Here is a 15,000-nt window from a genome sequence, read left to right as displayed (position 1 = left end):
CTCACTTACTCAAGGGATGCCACATTTAACTGGCCTTAGCCTGTGACTAGGCATTCGGGAGAGAAAGGTGGAAGTGGAGGTTGGAGAAAGAGGGTTACAGGTGGGGGGGAGGAAGAGGAGGAAGCTGCCATGAACCAGAACCATGTGGTCAGGAGAAACTACAGGTAGTGAGGGCATTATGACTGGGCAATAAGTTAGTACAGCCTTATCTGCCCAATCTAGGCATATAGCTTATAAATAAAGTATCTGGATTGTGTGTCTTTTATATGGGCTTATGTGGATTGTAAATTCTTACTACAGTTAACACTAAGATGGAGGGAAATGGGGCCTCAGAAGAGATAAATATCCTTTTAAGATAAAAATTTATTTTTAATTATGTGTATGTACGTGTATGTGTATATGTACAGATGGGTGCAATGCCCAAAGAGGCCAGAAGGGGCATGGGATCACTAGAGCTGGAAGGAATTACAAGCAGTTGTGAGCCATCATGCAGGTGCTAGAAAGTGAACTTGGTCCTCTACAAGAACAACAAGTGCTCTTAACTGCTGAGCCTTCTCCTTAGCCTGGAAACAAATATTCTTAACAAGTAGCCATTATTTAAATTATTTGTTGTTTTTTGTTTTTTTACTCTGTCTTCATTTTTTAACCAAGTTTTCAGTGTTCTGAAAGTCTTTTGTAGCCCAAAACATATAACCATGATAACCCCCCTGCTAAGAGTACACAGTGAGTTCGTGCCTCCACAATGGCAATTCCCATTGATTAAAATCAGTAAAACACAAAAACATTAGCTGTGAACAATTTAAACGCTTGAGGATGTGATTTGCCTTTTGTACGACAAGGACGATCCCCTTGCTATCCCATGTATAATTCAGGCTCGGATGAAATGGTGTGTTTATCTGGCCGTTTCAGACAACATTGATTCCACAGGTGCCAGCTGGATACCTACTGGGGTGATTGCAAGAGATGCCTGGAGAGCCACACAGATAATCCCTGACCTGACAACAGAGGCGACAGGCAGTGGACAGCAGACATTGCGTGAGGAAATGGCATCAGGAATATACATCAGGTAGTGGAGGAGGGGGACATCAGGAATGCCATGGTGGTGAGGGAGGGCACATAATTTTAATAAGGGTGGCCTTCTTAAGAAGGTGGCATATGAACAGAGACTTGTTAAGGGGTATATGTGTATACATGTGTGTGTGTGTGTGTGTGTGTGTGTGATTTTACTGTTTTCATTTTAATTCTGTATATGTTTGTGTGTGTCAATCCTATAGACTAGGTTGTCTTTCAACTAGGAATTCCTGTTTCAGCCTTTTAAGAGCTAGGATTAGAGTCTGGGCCTGACACATCACTAGTATAATAGTCATTGAACATTGTCAAGTGCACCATTCATCTCAGAGGCTGGCAGATCTCTGTGAGTTTGAGACCAGCCAGGTATACATGGTGAGTTCCAAGCCCACCAGGGCTATGTAGTGAGACTCTGCCTCACAATGAATGAATGAATGAATTAACTTGATTATTCCACTGAATGAATGATGAATAGTTTGAATCATATGTTCTAATTCTTTTCTTCTGAGAATATTTATACAGAATGAAGACATTTTAGGAGCAAATGAAAGACCCATCATTTGGGCTCATGGAACTGTGACTGAGTGTGAGTGAGCTATGGGACATGGCTCACAGGAAAGAAAAATCCAGGAACTGGGAAATTAAAGGGAAATTTTGCTTTTACTGCCTGCCCCCCCCCCACATACAGCCCCAGTCAGACCCGCATCTCAGCTTGCCCTGTCTCAAAGTCCAGGGGGAGAGAGCTGAGTCACATGCTTGAACTACGCTGAGAGGCAGACAGGTTGGAAAAAATGACCTTTCAGTGACCAGTGGCACCCGTGAGTTTCACAGCGGTGTGCGATGAAAGCATTCCATCTCCGTCTCAGCAACACAAGGACCAATCAGAGGGAGGGGAGGATCTGCTCCCATCTCACAGCTATGCTTCCTTACTGCATGGTCTAGCGAATGTCTGTCAGATGCCCAGCGTAATGCCTTCTCACCTCAAGCATGGGTTATCATATCGGAGACTCCATGAGACTCTTACAGGAGCTGAGTCAGATTCTCCACGTTGTAAAAATCTCTGAAGCTGTAAAGGCACTCTGTTTCATGCATAAATGTATTCTTACCATTATCTAACAATGGCAAGTAATATGCTGCAAGTTCTGACACAGAACACAGAGTGTGTATAAAATGGAAGCTCAAAATTCACAGGGAAGGATAGAATTTATGCCAGGTGAGCTCATGCTCCTGTTTAATCTGCAAGGGACAAAGAACTGGGCAAACTCGCTGGTGTAGCCAGCCACACCCAGCCTATTTAATGTATGTCTTAAGTTTGGCTATGCTATGGACAGTCATTTACAAACCCAAATACTGGAGTAAAAGTATTGCCAGTTGTCCACACTACACATCTGTGCAGAAAGAGTTTCCCAGAAGGCCTTAACTTCCCTTAACCATCACTGTCTATCAATTCTTGGAAGGACAGGAAGGAAAATAGGAATGGCTAGAAAGATCCTGGAGTCATCTGTGAATTTATCATCATCTTCAGATAAAGATCTGACATAAAGAAAAGCTGAGGAAAGGGGTGGGGTCCACAATGGGGACTGGAGATGGGGGAGTCAGTAAAGGAGAAAGACCTCAGCCCCTCAGGAAACAGAAATGAGGTTCCCTCCGTGAATGAGTGAAGGCTTCCAAATAAAAGACAAAGGCCACAGGTCAGAGGGATAGCTCAGTGGTCAGGACTACTTTCTGCTCTCAAAGAGAACCTGAACTTGGATCCCAGTACCCACATGTTTACTAATGGCCAACCATATCTCCAATTCAAGGGAATCCAGTGCCAACACCTGTCCTCTGCAGGTACCTACACATGTGTGTGTATTCATATGCATACACATAAATACAAATTTTTAAAATTAAATGCAAAACTATCTCTCTGAAAAAATAACCTAAAGCAAATGATTGCTGAAGGGAATGTAATTTCAGCCACGTTTGTCATCTGACTGGGACCACCTGAACTGCACCAAAGAAAGACTGCCTGACTGTGGTTATAGATGAAGTACTTAAAGTCTATTTGATTGTATTTTATCAGAGAAGGATGGCTGTATGAGATGGAAAGAGCTTGCTTTGAGCAAGATCCACAACACAAGTGTGAGGGACAAGGTGTGACATTAGGCCTTCCCCAGTGTCCCTCGGAGAGTGACGTGAGATGGACTAGAAAATTGGCTTCATTTAGCAGACATAAGTGTTATCTCATCTGGAAAGATGAATGAATGGCCAGTGAACCATTCTGATGGCTTAAGTATCAGAAAGCGGCCTGATTAGCAGTTGCTCTTCGTGAGATTCCACACAAAGGACTTTTTGTTTGCCAAGGGCATGACTATCTATCTATACCAGTGGCTCTCAACATTCCTAATGCTGCAACCTCCAACCATAAAACTATTTTTGGTGCCACTTCGTGACTGTAATTTTGCTACTGTTATGAATAGTAATATAGTTTTGGAGACAGAGGTTTGCAAATGAGATTGAGAACCACAGGTTGACAACCACTGATCTAGACCCAGAGAGTTTGCCAAGATACATTGATATGTTTTGCATCTGATTTTCCAACACCATTGTGCAAATTTCATTACTACACTCACCAGCCTGGAACTGTCTAAGTAGACTAAAATGGATGGCCCTCGGAAGTAAGGACCAAAGCTTAGCCAAGCTGAAGAGGAATAGAACCAACTATTGTTATGCCTCCAGAGGGTCATCTTTTAACCATATTCCTTGTCCACCTAACTATTTGAAACACTGGTGGAAATGGCTCAATGGGTAAACCGCTTGTTTGCCATACGAGAACGGGAACCTGAGTTCAGATGCCAGCACTCCTGTTGGAAGCCTGGCACAGTAGTGCATGCTCTCAGGCTCATCACTGGGAATGAAACAGGCAGATCCTAGGGTCTCACAGGCCAAGCAGTCTTCCTGGAACAGTGACTTCAGGTTCAATGAAAGACTGTCTCAATAAATAAGGTAGTGAAGCCACTGAGGAAGACATCTCAATGTTGACCTTCAGTGACCTCTAGTTTCCACACTCCCAAGAACAGTTGAGTTCATGCATACTCACACAAAAGCACACACATATACACATGCGTGAGCATGTGCACATACAGGCATGCACATGCAAGCACACATACTTGCACACACACATGCACACAAACACTTATGTATGCACATGTACACATGCATACATGCACACACACATACACACAGACATGCATGCATGCATGTGTACACACACAAATACACCATACAGGCACACATGAAAATTAAAATCATAAAAGTAACAATAAAAGAAATTTTGAACAAAGGAAAGAACTGGAATAACAAGCAGAAGTGTCTAGATTTCCCACACCAGTAGTCACACCATTTTAAACAGTGTGAGCATGCATAAGACGTGGTTAAGGAACCTTTGAAAGGATCTCCTTAGGTGTGTGTGTGTGTGTGTGTGCACGCACGTGCATACTAGCATGTGTACAAGTGTGCACAGGCGCCCTTGGAGGCCAGAGAGTGTGTCAGATTCTTGGAACTGTAGTTACAGGGTGGCTGTGGGCTCTTCAGTGGATTCTGGGGACTGAACTCTGGCCTCAGCAAGTGCATAAAGCGCTCTTAACCCCTGAGTCATCTCTCCAGCCCCACACTGGACCTTTCAAAAAGAGACTAAAAGAATAGCTGGTCTGTCCTCATCTCTGCGTTGCCGCAGGGATCCCAATCTGAGTCCAAAACAAACAGCTATTAATAGAAATAATTAATGCTATCACCGTTTCATGCCCTGAGGCCTGAGCGTAAGATTGATACATGGAAGCAAATTACCACAACCACCGGAGGATTGAACACAAGATGAAAAGCCACAGGCCCAGAACAGAGCCTGGGAAATCCTACCTCTCGGCGACTGGTTTGGCAATGTTCTCGAAAATGATCTCTTGCTTAGCCTCTTGGTCAAAAATCCTTTGAAACCTGCAAGATAAAAATGGTAATTATCTCAAGGCTGAGCCTTTCAAAGCTATTGGATTAGTGGATCTTGTTTTCAAAAACATGTTTGTAAACGACCCACAGTGACATCACCGGACTTACCTAACCTAACACAATGTTGGCCCTGTCACTTCCCACACTGTGTCATTGTAATCTTGCTCACAAATGGTGGGTAAACAATATGGCTTTGACAAGATCTGTACAACTGTCCCCCTCTGAAAAAAAAAATCACACCAGCTTTGAACCAAATAATAAACTGTGTATTTTTAGCGCTCAAGAGGGACAGTGGCTGTGGCTGGCATCAGAGTCAAGCCTCAAGAACTGCATGGGCTGGAAACCCACTAAAGGGGATGAAAAAGGTCTCTGGACATCCTGAGGCATGCTTGCCTGCCCTGTGAGAAAGCATGCACGTGTGAAGTGTGACTCCTGAACATGAAGCAGACACTGCAGCTCACTGCCCACTTACTTGGTATCTCCTCCTACGACTGGCTTTAGGGTGCTGCTGTCTCATTTTCTGGCCAATGATTCAAAAGTCAGAAAACACTCATTTGCTTTGCAGAATGGTAGGGACGGGAGATCTGGGAGGTAGCCGAGTGTCCATTTCATGCTGCCTGCAGAATCACTCCTAAACTTCACATGAGATTGCCAGCACGGTAGAAGACTCCAGTGACAGTGTGTTCTCCTGTAGAGGGCTGAGGTGCTAGCAGCAAGTATAGCCCCTACTAAAGAGAGTCTTCCAATGGAGAGTGCCGACTGGCATGATTTTATACTTTCTGTGTATTTAAATTTTTCTGTATGTGTCTGCATGTCTATGTGAATGTAGGTGCAGCTGCACGTATGTGAGAGTGTGAGTGTGTGTGTGTGTTTATGTATATGCAGGAGCATCTGCATGGATGTGATTGTTTTTGTGTGTCTCTGTGTGTGTGTCTGTGTATGTGTATGTGTTTATGTGTATGCAGGAGCATCTGCATGGATGTGAGTGTGTGTGTGTGTGTGTGTCTGTAAATGTTTATGTGTATGCAGGAGCATCTGCATGGATGTGAGTGTGTATGTGTGTGTGTGTGTTTGCAGGTACAGCTGCATGCATGCTAGAGAGAGACCACAGAGACAGAGTCTGTGGCCATATGTCTGTGTGTGTGGAGGTCAGAAAACAACCTTGGGTGTATTCCTCAGGTTTCATCCACTTTATGTTTTAAAGGCAGTCTCTTATTGCCCTGGACTTCTCCAAGTAGGCTAGGCTGGTTGACCAGCACACCCTAAGGTTTTACCTGTCTCTACCTCCCTGATTCTGGGATCATACCATGTCAACCCATCTGGCCTTTAAAATGTGGATACAGTCACTGGTTGGCAGTTCCCTCAATCTCCGCTCCACTTTTACCCCGTGCATCTTGTAGGCAGCATAAATTTAGGGTTGAAAGTTTTGTGAGTGGGTGGATGTCCTCATCCCTCCACTGGAAGTCCCACCTGGCTAAAGGAGGTGGTCACTTCAGTCTCCATAACCCCTGCTGGTGTCCTAGGATGGGGTAGCCAAGGGGGCTTCTCCTCTCTGAGACGAAGAGGGAGATAAAGGAAGAAGGAATTTGTAAGGATGGGACTGGAAGAAGAAGAGGGATGGAGGGCTGGGATTAGGATGTAAAGTGAATAATAATAATAATAATAATAATAATAATAATAATAATAATAATAATAATAATAATAAATGTGGCTTCCAGGGATCAAACTCAGGCTCTCCAGCTTTCAAAGTAAGCATTTTATCAACTGAGATCTTTCCCCAGTACCTTACTCTCTTAAAAAAAAGTTGAGAGGATGCAGTCTTTAAAATAAAAACTTTCAAGCAATACTTTTGAGGGCATCTTAAGGAACTTTCAGGGTGGCTACAGACCTCAGAGACATGCCTCCCTACACCAGTCAACTGTACATATTCAACTAAGGCAGCAAGACTGTGGGGGACACACAAGACAGTTGTTTCCACTGAGAAGTGCTGATGGATGTCCAGAGTTAAGATTAGAAATATAAAACAGAAAGCAATGCATCACCAGGGACCAATATTAACTTCAAAGGATCCCTAGGGTTCATCAAGCTTCATTCCAGATGAATAAATGGTGAATAGTCCAGAGCAGAGGTTTTCAACCTTTCTAATCTCGTGACTCTTTAATACCATTCCTCATGTTGTGGTGACCCCCCCCCCCAACCATAAAAATAATTGGGGCTGGAGAGATGGCTCAGAGGTTAAGAGCACCGACTGTTCTTCCAGAGGTCCTGAGTTCAATTCTCAGCAACCACGTGGTGACTCACAACCATCTGTAATGGGATTTGATGCCCTCTTCTGGTGTGTCTGAAGAAAGCAATGGTTTACTCATATACATAAAATAAATAAATCTTTAAAAAAATAAAAACAAAAAAATAATAATTCCGTTGCTTCTTCATCACTATAATTTTGCCACTGTTATGAACTGTGTAAATATTCGCTTTCCCAAGGTCTTAGGCAATCCCTATGAAAGGGTTATTTGAGCCTGACAGGGCCAAAACTCACAGGTTGCAAGCCACTGGTCTAAGGACACAGGAGGCAAACGTATATATGAGGTGGTAGCATTTGCTGTCAGTATGTCTGAGTCACCGCTTCACACCCTATGCCAGCATGGCACAGAGGTCCACAAAACACATGACCACCATGCAAGTGTGTGCTCTAAAGAGCTTGGGTGACCCTGATCTACTCTGGTATGGGATTAGCCCTGCTGCAGGGCCTCTGATGCCCACAAAATGTATTGAATTCCTTGCTGCTACTGAACAAGGCTCTCTGGCTTCTTCCATCTGGTTGTTGGTGACCTTGAGTGGATAAAGCATTTCCCACCCACTTCCGTGAGGTTTAGGAATTTCATCTCATCAAGATGTGCCAGGAGCCTTCAAGATGATATAGAGTGAACACAGAATATATTCTGAAAGGTTCCCTGTACAAAGTTCATTTTGGTCACCCTATCTACTAACTTACTGACTTCACAAATAACATATCAAGGGCCTCCCACATTTTAGGCCTTCTACCAAGGTTTTGATTAGGTTGAGATATAATTTTAGAGTAATGCCCACAAAATGTATTGAATTCCTTGGACCGTGTGATCAAAGAGATGGCTCAGCCGTTAAGGTTAAGAGCACCTGCTGTTCTTAGAGAGAACCCAAGTTCAGAACTCCGTAGGGCAGCTGGCAACTACCTCTAAGGCCAAACCCAGGGGAGCCAACACCCTCTTCTGGCCTCCATGGGTACCTGCATTTATGTGTGTACACACAAATATATTTTTATACTAAATTTATTTTTTAAAAAATTAATTTATTTTTAAAACTTTGTAATCATTAAACCATTTTAAAATGATATCCTCTGGTTTTTAAAAGAATAGTAGAACAAGAAACAATCCAAATTTCTCTATTATCTACCTACTTAAGAATGAAGACTTCAAGATCAAACTTTATAACATACAAAGTAGTTGTTAATTAGAATAACAACATTTAATCCAAAATGTCCAGATTTTTGTCAATATAAAAAATATCCTGAGATATTTTATATTCTCCCTATATTTTTCATATGGAATATCCAGAATAAATGAATACTATTCAGAGTATCTCATTTCAGTGTAGACACAATTCAGGTAGATGTTCCAAGGGACACTGGATATATACATGTGTGCCTTAGACCCATGTATCATTTATATTGCAAAGAAAGACTACTTAAGTAATACATGGACTGGACCTTAACATCTCACCTTTAATCACATTTACACATTTATGGACTTCATGCAGGAACTAACCCATAATGGGCAGAACAGGAAAATAATAACACCAGATACTCAGAGGGATCAAAACAAAGCAGAATCTGAGACTGGAATTGTGTTATTTCTTTATTATCCATATGTGTATATATGTATTCATGTGTGTGTAATCTGTGTGTGCACAGGTGCATGTGTTCACAATATGTGGGAACAGGTCAGAGGACAACTTCACACGTGCATTCTCAAGGTAGCCTTCCACCCTCTGAGAAAGGACCTCTCACTGGCCTGGAACTCTGTCATGTTGGCTGGCTTGTGAGCTCACAGGGCTCTACCTGTCTCTGCCTCCCATTCTTTCCTGGGATTTCAGGAGTGTATTCTGTGTCCAACATTCAAATTAGGACTCATGTCCTCAGGCTTGGAAGGCAAGTATTTTATGGCCAGAGCCATCTCTCTGGCCCTGGAATATAATCTCAAACACAGAAACCTACCTTTTAATCCTGGGCTTAATGATGAACTTGAGTTCTATGTACCAGCTGTGGCCATGTTATGTTTGCCATAGAAATGGGGCTGATGACCTCAGAACTGGCACAGGACAAGCATTTACTCAGTAACGAAGCAGAAACAAGGAGGAGGGATATAATGCTTACTTAAACTTGTAGCTCTCTCGTTTATTGTTTACAAATCCATCTGCCAGGTCTCGGGGTAAAACAATTTCCAAGCTATGTGTTAATTTTTCATCTTCATCTATGGAGTAAATCTGCAAATACAAAAACAACAAGTGGATCTAAATGGTAAAATTCCAGCATGACCTCTGACCTGGATATGATTAGCATTGTAATGGTACAAAAACTGCTTTTGTGACAAAACATCATAGTATAATATTCATAATATTATATGTAGAATATATATTTTTACAGATGATACATAAAGTGTATATAATTTTACATATAATTTCACATATAATATGAACTGTCACTGGGCTCAAACAAATGCTTAGAACAAAACAAGAGTTAAAAATCTAAATTGATGCTTGTTTTAGCTACCAGAAGCTACTTATACAAGAAAGAGTTTATTTTGGCTTATAGGTCCTGTGAGAGAGTCTATAATGGTGCGGGGGATGCGGCATAGCATCAGGTAGCCAAGGCACAAAGCAGAGGGATCACATCTTCAAACACAATCATGAAGTAAAGAAAGTGACCTGGAAGTCGACAAGGCTATAAACCTACAAAGCCCAGCCCAGTGATATACTTCCCCCAGCATGGCTCCACCCTGGAAAGGTTCCATAGCTTCCTGAAACAGTGCCAACAGCTGGATTAAGTATTCAAATGTCCGAGCCTATGGGGGGCATTCTCATCCAAACCACCACGGTGCTGTATCAAGGCTGTGCTCATCTTCGGATGATCTAATATGCAAATTTGGTTGCGTGAATACATCCTTGCTGTCTTGAGAAGAGCCTTGAAAGCCTTATGGTAAGAACCACTTCCCTAGTCAAGAGAAATTCACATTGTGGGCACTACAACTCATAAGCACTTCTGAGCATGTGTGAACTACAGACACAGAGACACACAACTCTGAGGTCTGAACTGTCTCAGAGCGCTAACAAGAGTGTCCAAGTTTGTGTTACATCCCTCAGAATCCCAAGCTCCTGGAAGCTGCTAAGTCATGTGGGTTGAAGAGATGTGTGTGCTTTCATGTCTTTGATGTCTTAGGCTTTGCTGTCTAAGCTCAGCCTCTACTTGCTAAGTGACCTTGAAAAAATCACCTCCACTTTCCAAGCTAACATGGAAATAGAGGATCCTAAAACCCTGACAACAGTGCCATTTTCTCCTTCTTGTCTCCGTTGCCTACTCTTTTGTTTCTTGGCCAGGAAAAGGAACACTCAAGCCTATAAACAAACCCTGAGATTTTATGTCTACACGCCGAACTCACCTACCAGGTGTAAAACCAGCCACAGCTCTCAGAATCAAAGGACCCTTATAATAAAGGCTGGGAAACAGAATCAACAGCATCCCTTGCGGGAGCGCGTGGGGGCGGGGCTCAAATGATGTAATGCAAATGGAAGTATTTTGTAATGCACCATAAAAAGAAAATTCAAAAAAAGTCTTCTTGTCTTTCACCAGGAAATGAAGTGCTTGCTTAGAGACAATACTCCCTGTATAGGTTAGACTCGTTTAGAAGCATGATGCAAGGGTAAGACTCACATTACTACCCAGGGAAAGCCTACCTATGTTTACAGAAAGTACAAATAATTCCCAAAGCAGATTTTTTTTATTTGAGACAAGGTCTCAGTAGTTGACCCAGATGGCAGAGAGCCACCTCTTGCTGCCCCCAAACCCAAGTGCTGGGAGAAATGGCCATGTGTCACCATGCCACAACCTAAGCAGATTCTTTTTGAAACACCTTACTTAAAACATGAAAAGTTCAGGTGAAAAAGTTATTTTGTGAAGTCAAACTTCTGAGACCAGAAGAGGAAGGGGGTGCATTTGAGGGTTCAAAGCTCTCTGACTACATTTCTCTCTCCCAATAGACATTTGAAAACTCTATCCTGTAGGGCACTGCTAGTTTAACAGATAGACAAAGAGTGAAAGGAACAGGTTTGCACAGACACACACAACTGGGGATGACACACACTCTTAGAAAACAATCTGTACCTTAGCCTGGAAGCTAGAGATGTCAGTAGTTAAGAGCGCTTGCCATTCTTCCAGATGGCACAAGTTTGGTCCCCAGCACCCAGAGCCACCAGCTCTAGGGGATCGGCTGTTCCCTCCTGGCTCTCAGGGGTCCATGCTCATCTGCACATACCCACCCGCAGACACTCACATAGTTAAAAATGTTAAGATAAAACTCTTTACAAACAATTGGTATCTCTCTACACTCAGTAATCAGAGAAGAGGGGACTGGGATAGGAAACGAAGTCCCAACACTGTGATTAAGAGGTTGACACTGAGAAGCCCTGAGAGAGCTAGAAGGCAGCACAGTGGCAAGGTTTTCCCTAGCTCCCCAGTGGCCCTGGGTTCAAATCCCAGCATTACCACCATCAAACAGAAGAAAAAACAAAGTTCTTAGAACCAGAAACTTTAGTCTAACAGGGTGGCTATCAGCCTTTCTTTCATTAAGATTTATCATCTGAGACAGGACAGTTACCTCTCTCTTTTCCCCACCGTGTGTGTGTGTGTGTGTGTGTGTGTGTGTGTGTGTGTGTGTGTGTGTGTGTTAATTTTGAGATAGGGTCTTAGTGTGAAGTGCTGGCTGTCCTGGAACTCACTATGAAGACCTGGTTGGACTTGAACTCACAGAGTCCCACCTGTCTCTGCCTCACTACTATTGAGATTAGAGGTGTGTGCCACCTCACCCAAATATTTAAAACAAAAACAAACCAATCCAAAAACAGGGTATCATAAAATAGTACCCAACACTAGCATGGAGCTCACCATGTGGCCCAGGCTGACTTCAAACTCACAGCAATCCTCCTGACTCAGTCTCCTCTCACCCAACTACCACCACCACTAACTGCTGGGATTTACTGGTATGCGCCACCGGGCCTAGCAGCATCTATAAATGTGTATAATTCAGTATTTAATGACTCAGAGAGTTCGATCGATCGATCAAGACTGGTCTTGAGCTCCCCAACTCTTCCGCTGCCTACCTCCCTCACCATGCCACCTTCTCTCTGACTGGTAAGTCAGAGCAAAGGCTAAGGATGGGAAGGTCACTATTACTTTAAAAGGTTTTTGTGCGGGTGATTGCAAGGTAAGGTAAAGGCAAGGAAACCAGGGTTCCCTCCCTACTGTTTCATTTCTTTAAACAAACATGGCTAATATTGGGCCTGGAGAGATGGCTCAGTGGTTAACTGCACTTACTGCTCTTACAAGAGGGACCTGGGTTCAATTCCCAGCACCCACATGGCAACTCAGGCCATTTGTAACTCCAGTTCCAGGGAATCCAGTGTCTTTATTGGCCTCTGCAGGCTCCACACGCATGTGGTACACATATGTACATGCAGCCAAAACTCTCCTACATGTAAAATAAAGCAAGCTTTTAGTGACTTATTTTTTCTTTGGAGTCTTTTCCTATTACTTCTCCTGATCGTTTCTCATGAGATAAAGGGCCACTGCTGCTGTTGATGGCAGAGATCTTATAACCTCCTTGTTTTAAGAATGTAAATTACCAGAGCCAAATTCTAAATTATACAGTGGCATAATGTTACATGTTTATATACTCACAACACTGAAGCAGAATAGAGACAAAACATTATTAGCTGTACACTTATTCTACACATTCACAAATACAGACCGAACTGCCTAAATACTCACTTTGGGAATCAGGAAAAAGTGGGGGTCTTGTTTGTTTTCTGAAGAGAAAATGTAATCTTAAAAATCCTTGATGAAAACTAAACTCAGTACTTCAGTACCTTGCACCCCACAAATAAGAAGCAGGTTTGGATGGGAAAGGTAGAAAAATGAGAGGGGACATGGAGAGAGTTAAAAAACAATTAAAGTTCTTGATACAAATGCAAAATTAAAATTTCAAATTAAAGGCAGGAGTAGTGTTGAACACCTTCAATCCCAGTGTTTAGTTAGCAGAAGCTGACGAATCTCTCTGAGTTCAAGGCCAACCTAGCATAGTGAGCCCCTGTCTCAAGACAAACAAATTAAATTAAAATTAAATGTCAGTTCCTGCTATTCACAAGCTAGGCACCCTGGACATTTCACTTAACCTATCACACAGTGTCCTCATGTGTAAAATGAGGACATTGACAAGAGTCTCCAGCAGGGGATCAGAAATAAGCCAGAAAAGTCGACTGGTGAGTGGTGATTTCTCCGAACACAGCAGGTGTGACTTGCTGGCACCCTGGAGGCAGAGAGCAGAAGCCTGTCTTCACAACCTTGACAAACTTCTGGATTTAGTACACACCTCAAGAAGGCTGATTAACGCATTTGGGGGAGAGAGACATGTTTCTTGTGGGCACACTTAAAATGAATGCATGTCAAAACAACAACAAAAGGAAACAAACAAAAAACCCTTGGATGTTGCAGAAGAGCAAAACAGTTAGGTAAGAAACCCAGCAGGCCACGAAATCTAGTGTGCTCACTTCTCTGTGACTGTATGATTCTGTTTACCAGGGTACATCACAATACTTGCCCAACTGGTTGCCTTATTGGGGACAGGTCAGCCTCTGAAGGGAGCTCCGTATGCAGGGCTGGGAGGCAGTGATCCAGAAGTGTGCAAGAAGTACCCCTGTGTGAATGGGGCACAGGACAGGTGAGTGTGCAAACAGGCCCACGTGCTAGAGTGTGCTAGAGTTTGCTCACGTGAACCGGGCGCGGGGCTGAGGTTGTGGGCGGGCCCCGTCCTCCCTCGGGGCTGCAGTGTGCGTGACTGCCCGAGCCGACTGCCCCAGGCGACCCACACCCGGCCCGGTAGCTCGTACCCCTTGCTGCTGCTTCCGCACCGATGGCTTCACCCTAGCGAAAATCTGGATCGTCTGCTTCACCATCACCAGCGGAGACTCCGCACTGACCCTTGACCTTTCCGAGTCGGGACCACCTAAAACTTCCTGCTCCCACCTCCTTGCAGACACCGCTGCCCTAGCAACAGTAACCAAAGATGCTACCCAAACAGCACTGCGGCCCCGGGTTCCCGCCTCCTCTCCCTAATTGGTCGTGGACTAAGAGGAGGAGCGGAGGGGCGGGACTGAGCAGGAATCGCTGCGCATGTCAGTGGGAGATGCTCTTGGGACTCGGGTTAAAGAGTTTGCAAGCCCTAGTATGTCTATTTCCCTAACAAGTTCTTCCGCATTCCTTAACTCCTTTACGTCTCTCTGAAGTCAGTCTGCCGTTTATCACGCATTGCAGAAATGGCCTTTTTTGGTTGAAATTCCCAAGCTGCTCTGAATTCACTTGGAAACCATTGTGTGATAAAGCAGGTTCTCAACAGAAAATCGCAGCCCAAGGGCAAGGGCAGTGTTGAACTCCCTGTGAAAAGACTGCTTCCCACGTGAAGCGTCTGGAAATGATGAGTTCCTGGGAGACAGACTCTGAAAGCCTGTCTAACCTCCCCGCGCCAGGAGAATGTAAATTAAAACCAAACTGCAATGTGGCACAGTTTGATAGTTACTGGAAATTTTGTGATATACATACATATGCATATACTTATACATACACACACATATGTATGTATATATATA

At 43.5% G+C, this 15,000-nt stretch overlaps 1 protein-coding gene across 1 annotated transcript in view; it reads right to left on the bottom strand.

The window, feature by feature from the left end:
- The window catches only part of Kif6 (kinesin family member 6), a 319,301-nt gene extending 304,860 nt beyond the window's left edge, over window positions 1–14,441 (bottom strand). Inside the window, exons 1-3 of the mRNA XM_031347801.1 lie at window positions 14,245–14,441; window positions 9,461–9,570; window positions 4,966–5,040 (exon numbers count right to left, since the gene is read on the bottom strand). Of these exons, the coding sequence (XP_031203661.1) occupies window positions 4,966–5,040; window positions 9,461–9,570; window positions 14,245–14,310 (251 nt within the window). The 5' untranslated portion in view covers window positions 14,311–14,441. The remainder of the gene's footprint in view (window positions 1–4,965; window positions 5,041–9,460; window positions 9,571–14,244) is intronic.
- Between the last annotated feature and the right edge of the window lie 559 nt (window positions 14,442–15,000).

This window comes from Mastomys coucha, unplaced genomic scaffold (assembly GCF_008632895.1).
Source record: "Mastomys coucha isolate ucsf_1 unplaced genomic scaffold, UCSF_Mcou_1 pScaffold3, whole genome shotgun sequence".
NCBI lineage: Eukaryota > Metazoa > Chordata > Mammalia > Rodentia > Muridae > Mastomys > Mastomys coucha.
This window is presented reverse-complemented; position numbering and strand designations above follow the sequence as displayed.